We start from the raw sequence: 10225 nt of genomic DNA, 5'->3' as shown, positions 1-10225 counted from the left end.
TATGAACTCTCTTTTGGTAAAAATAATATGAGATTCTCTAAAGTTCAATAAAAATAATAAAAAGCTTTTAATTTCAAATTAATATCACGTAACGTCAATTATAGAATACAATGCTTACTGATTTCGTTTACGAGATTTAATTCACCGCTAAGGCAAATAAGAACAACGTTTCTAACTTCTTATTCTCTACTATTATTTCACTGGTCAAGACAGGTCGTTCCGTTCAGGGCAAAAGTTTCGAATGTCAAGCAGTAAATTGAACGAAAAAAATCTCGATTTAAAAAACGGAAATCCGAGCAAGAAATATCATGGCAAACGCAAGTTTGAAATATTGTTGAAACATATTTATGACACCTTTAAGATATTATAATTTTCATTGGATTTTTCTATATAATTTTCTACGTCTGATTTATTTATTTATCCCTGAGATTTTTTTGTGAACGAGCAGAGATATAACTCAAGAAACGTCGCGTTAAACTCAATTACCGAGCAAACGCACGTTCGTCGTTGTTGTCGTCGTCGTTGCCGTCGTCGTTGTCGTCGTCGTCGTCGTCGTCGTCATCGTCGGAGCGAATAATACGCGACTGTAACTCGAAGTAAATAGTTACAAGGTATAATTGCATAAACATTAGCAAGACGCAACAAAGTAGAGCTGGCAACGTTAAGGCTTTACATTCTAAGCGCGACGGAGACCAAGACGAGGAAGAGACAAGGAGATCAGGACGGGTAAGTCTTTTTGCTCTCGTTCGTTTTCCTACGTAAACGAGAGAATGACGGGGACGACCGGAGCAAGAAATCTACGTAATTAATTATAATAGAAGGTGTGGTGCCGAACGACCGGTTCGATCGTCTTCCAGCCTCCGTCAAGCATTTCGATTATTAGCGCGTAGCGAGACCTCGATCGAGCCTCAGTGACAGAGAACCAGTCAGATTAGAATTGTCGATCATACCGAACGGTGAGCACACAGAATAGACTTCGCCAAGAATCAAGAGATTCACGCAAATTTCTGAAAACTATATAACTGTTTGCTGTTCGAAAGTATCAGCAAGTGGAGTTTAAAAAAAGAGACACTTGTTCATAAGCTGGGCGAGATGTTTGCGTCCAAATCTCGTGAACGTTGGAATGTTTGTGCCTCCAACATCGCCAAGCAGACGCACAATCCCATAAGATCGATCGTGGAGAACATCGTGGTCGAACCGAATCCCAACAAGCTGATGATCGCGCTGTCCATCGGTGAGTGAGTACAAGTGTGAAATTTTGAATTATTCTGATACGTAAAAAATCGACTCTCTTTCTTATTTTCGTCGTCTTTCATTCTTCTCTTTTTTTAGTTAGAATACGTCTTTATTTTATTCAAGAGTAAGAAGTTCGTACATTGTATTGTTGCTGTTGTTTTTTTGTTTTTAGAATTGTGTGCTTTTTTTTTGTGTGACAATGCGGATTTTCTCTCTTTGTAATATATATTTGAAATTCGCCGTGATTCTCCGTATGTTTATCTTTGCGCGAGCAAGAGACGAAAGACAGAAAAGACCACGAGATGGTCTGTCGCCAAGTGGTGGTGTAATCAAGCGGATATTTTTTTACGCGGGACAAAAGATGGCACGACCGATCATTCTCGGTTGAGGAAAGAAAGAGGGGTTGTTGCGAGAGCCGTCCTTTGCTGTAGCAAAACTGCTGCGCAGTGATAAGCGCAACGCGCGCGTTCAAGCGAAATTACAATGTAGCCTGCCTTTGGTTTCGCTAATGTATGAAACGATGCAGTAATTAAAGGGCACTTAACGCACGGAACCATGCTTTCGTACGGCATTTTGCTGCAAAAAGTGCATTAAAACCGTAGTAAAAAGTTCTACGCAAAATACTACGTGTACATATGATTAAATTCATAAAATATGTACATAATATTATATATGTTATATCGTGTGGGAAATTATATTTGTATATCTAAGCGATCATTCGTAACGTGACAGCTGGGAATTCTCACGACTCGAGATTGTTCGACCCTCTTGGAGATAAATATTTCTTTTTTTTTTCGTCTTTTTCTACTCAGAGTATTGATTGTCTATCGATAGGTCGAATTCGAACAGCAAAACAAGTAACGATCGGAAGTATAAAATACAGGACACTGGATACTGTAATACTGCGAAAAGCGAACAGAAAATCCATATCGGTTGACAGGAAAAGATTACGCGCTCTATATAAATACAGATTTTATATCGCTGACAAAATAATAGAAGTTTCTATATTAAATTAATCTTATATTGTAATAAAAACGAATTCTTGTTATTTATTGACTTTTTTTATTTACGTCCTAGAAACGATTGGAATATATATATTGGAATATGGTTGATGACAAGTCGGTTTGTATAAAAAATATTACAACAAACTCTTGAATTTTAAAACAAAGATTTGAGATCACATGCATATTTATGTGTGAAAATATGTGTAAGCGCGAGATTTAGTTACTTGAGACGTGCTTAATGCTGCCAGTTTTCTTAACGTGTGATTACACGACTCTTAGATCGTTACAGAAAAACAAAAACCAAAAATTATCTTATCAGGCTTAAGTGGCAACTACGCGTAAAACTTTTTAATGTTTCACTTGTCGGGCTTTGGCTGATTGGAAAAGAAAGTGAAAAGATAAAAGAAATCGATCTCTGAGTCAGTTATTGACGAAATGGTCGAACATAGATTTGTTGCAGCAATAAAAAACAATGGAGAGGGAATAAATTTGGGTAATTAAACGCTGGAGAATTGAACTCACTGCTTGAATGCTTATTGGATACTGAAGACTTGACTAACTGATTGTTTGACTGACCGACTGACCGAACGGCACAATTCTCACCAGGTGATTGAAACATCACCTCTCTAGATAGCCTGAATTGCGAGTAATTTAAAAGCGAATTATGTTGAGGCTTTCTTATCTTCTAACATCTGGTTAAGGTCACAAAAGATAACAGTACACACATGTACATATATATACACGCACATACATATATATATATATATAAAATTATTGCTTCTATTTTACTTGCCCGCGGCACTTTGTAAAAAGCGTTACGCAAATCAAGAACCACCTACAAAGGCTTTACGCCGGCTTTGCCAGTAAACGCGAGTAAATGCATACAAATTGCAAACTTTCGCTACAAGCACGGTTAGATTCTCAATATGCATGATCTCCCGTTGATGTGAAAAAGTTTGACGGGTCGGTGAAAAATAGAAAGTCGAATATCGCGTGCGCGCGCGAGGAAAATATGCTAGTAGAATATGAAAAAGCGCATTTTGAGTGACTTTGAAAAAAAATTCCTCCGCGGAGCTCTCTATGTATATAGTCCCGGTTTGTTTCTAAAAACCCACAAACTTTTCCGTGTATGACGTTTTCGCAACTTTTATTATGCGGCGCGGCGCATGATTCTTCACGGGGCTGTATGGAATTATAGTAATGTAATTTTTTTATATCACTTTTTTATATCAAAACTTGATTTTCTCTGACAAAATGTTGATCAGATGTATACGACGTTTGTATCAATAGAAATTATATTTGCGTTAATTTGTTTTTACACTTTGCAGTCTCATTTTATTTTTTGTTTTTTTTTTTTTTGTAAAAAACACGCGTTAACTTCTTTTGTCGTATGGTTCGAGTTTCTTCCGTCCGGAAGTTATTTGAACTTAATACTCTCGCTGTTGGAAAATATTGGCACGCAAACACGCGGCAGGATAGACAATATTTCGTTTGCTGACTCTGCTCTATTTTTAGAAGAAACAACTTTTTCCAAGATTTACTAGATAACAGCGTCCCAAGCGGTGGAACAATTCCAATATACTTGGCCCGATCAAATTCCTACGACGTTGGAATAACGTTCAAAGAGATACGAAACGTTGCTCACAATATTTCGTTATATTCTTCTAATAAGAAACATCGTATGAAATAAATTAATAGCAGCCGTTCGAAGAGAAATTTCGATGAAATTTCGTACGTCAAACTTTTCGGGAAGGAACTGACTCAACGACGTACTTGTGTATGTGTGTGTGTAATAAAACATCATATATTGTCAGAAACGCTACGAGAAAATACGTGAAGTGAAGTTTAGGAAAACCAAGTTTTCCAAAACGTCTTGTTCGAACTAATCGTCGAGATGAAAAAGATTGCGAAACTACTCCGAAGAAGAGTACTGTGCGCGTCAAACTCTAAAAGCGGCGAGAATTTTTTTTTGTTCCTGCGATCAGAGTTAATCGTATATATTTCAGTTTTTTTTTTTTTATTAATTTTTTTTAACTTGTTTAATGCTTCAGAAAGTTCTTCTCTCGAACTTTTCACGCTAGAAAACGCGCGATTTTAACTATCCGGACAGAGTTTTATAAGCGATGAAAAGTTAAAAGGCAGTGGTAGTGACGCGTGAGTCCTCTTAACATTTGCAGCATTCGCAGATAGTGCAAAACGCGAATGTGTCAGGATGTATCGGAAAAACGTCCGGAGCGCGGTCCTCGGCAAATTTTATAGCGGAATAGAATAGAACTGACACACGAGCACGCTAATCTAAATATATTTCGATACAAATCCCGCCCGGATGTGCCAGCGGCTGTATAAACATTTTCAAGAGCTTTCTTTTGTATTCCATACATATGCAATTCGAAAGAGATTACAACGTCGAAACTAGAATGGAATGAAATGACGTCACACACGTATTTGCGAAAATTGTATTTTATCTTTGGAAGGTGAGGAAACAAGTTTCAACACATGCAATGGGATTAGAGTGTAAGGAGATTGCTGTTGACACATTTTGCACTCTTCTTGTGTGTGAAAAAAAAAAAAAAAAAAAAAAACAATTTTTAACACTTCGAAAACCGAAGTATATTTTCGACAATTCGGAAATATTTTTCCAAATTTTTTGCAACACACGAAACTGCGTGCTGTGATGTGCGTGATGTATGTCTCGTGTGATATGTGATTTTGGAAAAATTTCAGAATACATGGCTATGTTCCAAAAATATCCGTAACCGGTTTATAAGTTTCTTGCTGACAAGAGATCAATGAGGAATAAAAATTTTTAGAATATTTTCTTCTTATAGAAGAGATATAAGTGTATTAAATTTTGAATTTCTCACTGCGCTATTTGTGAAAAAATAAAAACTGCGCATGTATATTGCTGTTCAAATATAAAAAATCACTTATTTGATTCTGTTGGAATCAAAGTGTTGTAAAAAATGCGAACACAACATATGAACCGACGCGGAAATGACTGAAAATGATAATTAAAAAATTCCACACTCTCCATTTGTCATGCGTGCGCGTAATGAATAGTTCAATAATTTGTCGAGTTGATTGACATCAACTACAATAAACGTAAGAAATATCATCGGAAAATGTTAACTAGTTAGTTAACATGTTAGTGTGCAATAATGTCAACAAAAACATAATCCTCCTTCGATTAACGGACGACGAAGTTGTAATTACGTAAATTTCTCGCTCGGATTTTATTTCGCGCCGCTCTGTCCCGTATAAACAGAAATTTCGCAACAAGGATCGTCGACTACGTCAGTTCAAGGCCTCAGGAGAAACAATTAATTAATTCCAATTATATCGAGGACGTGAGTTGTGCGCGAACGAGACGATGTTTTGTTACACTTTGACGACGCCGCCGTGTACAAACAAGCGTTTCCTACGTTAGCCTGAATTTAGTAATCAATTGCAATAGTGCGCCATACGTGTAATTAGGTGTTTACGAGAACTACGGAGGCGGAATGTTTGGCAGGGAACCAGATTTATGCAATTAGCAGCCTGTGTGTGTGTGTGTTAATAATCGCGCGATGATCAATAAATCAATATTGTCCCGTGGCGTTTTCCGATAACCTTTTTTAGAGATCCTATTGTGAAAAGTCCGTTGTTTTTTTCAGGCGATCCTACAACTTTCGGTAATTTGAAGCCGCCGAAGGAGGTAATCGAAGCCGTTCAAGAGAGCGTCGCTTCGCAGTTGTACAACGGATACGCGCCGAGCACGGGTAATTGTCTCAACTCGCTGATACAAAAAAAAAAAAAAGAAAAATAACAAATTTACCTATTGTAATGACATAAATTAAATACATAGATGCATCAATTAAATTTATAAAATTCAACGCTCGTTATTTTATGTTATACAAATTTTGCTAGCATTTAATATCGTTCAACATACCGTAGATAATTATAACAGCGATGATACGTGATTCTATCTATTGTCTAACACAATTGTATACATTGTATAAATTATTAATTACTCGCAAACAAACGTTCGCTCCGGATGACTTGTTCATCACAAATTTATAAAAGTAATTTTATTCAAAGTAACGCGAATACTTGATATTTTCTTTGTTTGTTTACGCGTTGCACATTTTAATGTTTGTTTCATTCCTGAAGTGAACTTCTGTCCCCGTTTTGCCTTTTTGCGCTTTATATCACATCTTTTAATAAATTAGTCTAAAGAGAAAATAATTGTGCGCACAATTTTGCAGGGCATCAAAGGGCACGGGAAGCCGTAGCAGAGTACAGCTCGGACGAGTTCGTGAAAGTTGATGCCAAGGTACGCGAAACAAATGGACACGTGCCTGTATCGAATGTCGATGGCAGATCGATTGGCATGTGTTGCAAGTAAATTTCGAGTCATTGACAGATAGGTACACAGAGGTTTTTTCTTGTCATAACGTGTATAACGTTCGTATATATAGTTTATTTATTCAGCATGATCGCTACACTTGGTGCCTCGTCATGATCCGAGCGCGAACAAAAGTTTCAGATCTGTGGTGGGAAAGACCGGATCGCGAAGTTATACTCGCAAATTATTAAACAACAAAAACTAAAATGTTACGCAATATCACATAATGTTGTTTCTTCGTCATATATCGTGTTCTGATAATAATTTTATATCACGAACTGATATAAAATTACAATGTATGCAATGAGCGTACATTATAATGTAAAATCTTTTTGAAAAATGTTTAATTATTCACTTTTATTATACTGTACGATTATTATGTAAATAAATATTGCACATTTGCGAATGTGTGTTGCATCAAGTTTTTGCACTATAGCAAAATTCCCGCCATAAGTAGTCATTAATTATTAATTCGTCTGTATCTCGATCACATTTATCACGTGAATTTAATTGTGACTTTTTGATAAAAATATTGAAATTCTTTTATGTCACAAACAGAAATTTTTAAAATATATGAAAAGCACAAAAATATGAAAAGATTCACAAAAATGATTTTTTCTGTAAAAATTATTTTACAGAATTATTTTACTAATCTATAACGTACCATTTAATTGTGACATAAGTAAGATAAGTACATAACAGAGGAAAATAATTTTGTATCTCTATTCTGCAGGACGTAATTCTGTGCAGTGGATGTTCTTGCGCACTTGATCTGTGTATCACAGCTTTAGCCCGAGAAGGTCAAAACATCCTAATTCCACGTCCCGGTTTTGCGATTTACCGAACCTTGGCAGAGGGATTTGGTATTACGGTTAAATCATATAATCTACAAGTGAGTATTTTTAATCAAATACAAAATAATAATTTTGAGGTCATATCGAATATTTTAATAAACACGCATGTAAAATGTATAAAAATATAAATATATATGTGTGTCAAATACAAAATTATTTTAAGTATCAAACTGAAAAATCTGATAAACATGCAACTTATTTTGTCATTAACCGCGTGATAAATGTGCTTGTCGATTTTCACGAATGTAAGATACACACAACGAGTCGACGATTAAAAATGCGATGAGATTTGAATATATATTTTAACAATGTAGAACTTATCGACCATTGCTTGATTTTCAATTTCACCGCTGAGTTAAAGCGAATCGGAAACGTGACCGAAACGACATTCTATGCTGCTGCTGTCGCGCGTATCGATAAATTAAAATTTATACATTCTACACCCCAAGATATTCTTGGTGTCTGAGAATAATGCAGATTAAAAAAACCGGAGAGTTTTTAATTTAAAAAAAAAAAACGAAAATAGAAATTTTATAAATAAAACAACGCGAGAAAAATATAAAACTTATATTGTTATTTAATGTATTTGTTTAATGTGATAGAAACGAACTTGACGCAATAAATACTTCACATTTCCGCGATAACGCGCAACAATATTGATCGATACCGCAGCGTGTCAGTGTGTGTGTGTGTGTGTGTGCTACTCTGTAATAATCACGTCTGTAAAAAAGAGAAGGGTAGCATTAGGCGCTGCCGTGTTGCATCGCCATTAATAAGAAATGTGCGCAACACCGTTCGCCATATTTCTTAAGTTGCGCTTTATTACAAAACGCACTTCAAGCGACGGTCGAGCTTAGTAAGCGGCTTTATATGCAAAAATATACCCATTTTGTCGGGTATCTTTAAATTTATTAACCGCCCAGGGTGTGAATACATTCATTTACGAAAAACAATGAAAGTGCATAATATCGCGTTTATATAGGATGCACAAGGACAGATGCGATAGAATCTTTTACCGCGACAGCGTTAACTACGTGTATCTTATTAAATGTGTGAGCGTGAAAAAATTCTAACTTTTGTTTTTAATCAAGTATAAAGAGTGAAATGAAAAAGTGACAAGCTCTAATTGGTCTGTGTAGAGACCGAAGTAACAATTTATATTGTTTTGTTACACACACACCACACATACACACGTAAATATTATATTTGTTTACTTCTCCAAAAATATTAAATCCTCCGTACTTTTAATAATTTAATTAAATTTTGTCCGCGCAGATGTGTCTCGCTTGTATTGTGACGTAAACATGACAAGGAACTTACGGAATATTCGTGCAAAATCAACTTCAAGCCAATTGGGCGCAGTTATTGCTTAATGGCTTTAAACGCGGCACGAAATCATATTTAAATCGCTTCTCGCGCTATTTACACGATAAATCAGTGTTCTCTCGCACGGAGATCTTCAAACGTTGAACCGAAGTGTTAATGAAGCACTTTCCACTCTTTTCAGCTTCGCTTGGCAGCAAGTTTTAACGTCTAGCGCGGCGCGTCGTTGCGAACTATTTTACCACCAAAAAGTAATTACAACCGCAATGCCGTAGCTTTAATTGTCTACAAGGCGGAATGTGTACGGAATTTGTAAAGCGACGCGTACGATGCGCATATATGCTCAAACGTCACGCATACGTGAACTTTATGCATATGAAATACATAAAATCTCGCGAAAATCCGCCTGACCTTTCTCGCTGCACAATGTGTCTTTTCTTACTCAAAATAAAAGAAAATTATTTTGTTTGAAAACAAAACCAAAACGTCACACTATATACCTCATTTAATTTAACTTTCCCTTCTAATGACGTTGGTCTACAAAACAAATAAACCAGACAGAAAATGCTGTCAACTGTGTCTAGTTAACATTTTAATGCTAGAATAAACAAGATTCGCCGCGAATATACAATTGATTAATTAATACACGGCCCGTACGGACGCCAAAACATAACACTTTACGAAGCACATTGTGCGAATATATTTGTCAAACGGAAAGTGATAAAATCTAAAGAGCTATTCATCGAAATAATAATTATGAAATTTACTGGAAATGCGCATAAATACATTTGTGTATTTATATACGTTTTGCAAGCGCAATTATCATGTTCACAATTAAAAGCGTTGCATTATTTTATTGTTATGATATGCCGTATAAAATATAAATGTGTGATATTCAGCAATATAAATTACATTTCCCCTTTATCTTCTATAATTAATTTTTCTTTAATACTATGTTTTCTCGCATTGTAAATTTTAATATACGTATATATGACACAAATGTATATTTTTATGTTTACTTTCCCAACAAAACATAACTCGATACAAGTATATAAAAATTGTGCACTACATTTAGGTTACTTAAACCATTAGATTACTTAAACCATTTTTTTTTTACTAGCACAACACAGGCGCGCGCTACGCGCACGCTATTGTTATTTTTATTTAACGTGTTGTCAGTGAACACAACCTGTCACCGCGATGACAGTATATACGTCTTATAAACCATATAATACATATATGAGAAATGTCAGAAATAACGCATGAAAATCAAACTCAAAAAATAGTGAGAGAGAGAAGTGGAAAAACAACACGTGACTAAAGTTGCGTGACAGAGAAAAGGGTAAAAAAGAGAATATTATATATATTATATGTAATATTCTATATCTATATATAATACACACACATACGCATATATATATATA

At 35.4% G+C, this 10225-nt stretch overlaps 1 protein-coding gene across 1 annotated transcript in view; it reads left to right on the top strand.

The window, feature by feature from the left end:
• The first annotated feature begins 853 nt into the window (after positions 1-853).
• Positions 854-10225, top strand: part of LOC109851780 (tyrosine aminotransferase) — a 16130-nt gene continuing 6758 nt past the window's right edge. The window contains exons 1-4 of the mRNA XM_020422203.1: positions 854-1234; positions 5894-5998; positions 6485-6552; positions 7358-7516. Coding sequence (XP_020277792.1) covers positions 1093-1234; positions 5894-5998; positions 6485-6552; positions 7358-7516 — 474 coding nt within the window. The 5' untranslated portion in view covers positions 854-1092. The remainder of the gene's footprint in view (positions 1235-5893; positions 5999-6484; positions 6553-7357; positions 7517-10225) is intronic.

This window comes from Pseudomyrmex gracilis, unplaced genomic scaffold (genome assembly GCF_002006095.1).
Source record: "Pseudomyrmex gracilis isolate BER0280 unplaced genomic scaffold, ASM200609v1 scaffold_20, whole genome shotgun sequence".
NCBI classification, from domain to species: domain Eukaryota; kingdom Metazoa; phylum Arthropoda; class Insecta; order Hymenoptera; family Formicidae; genus Pseudomyrmex; species Pseudomyrmex gracilis.
This window is presented reverse-complemented; position numbering and strand designations above follow the sequence as displayed.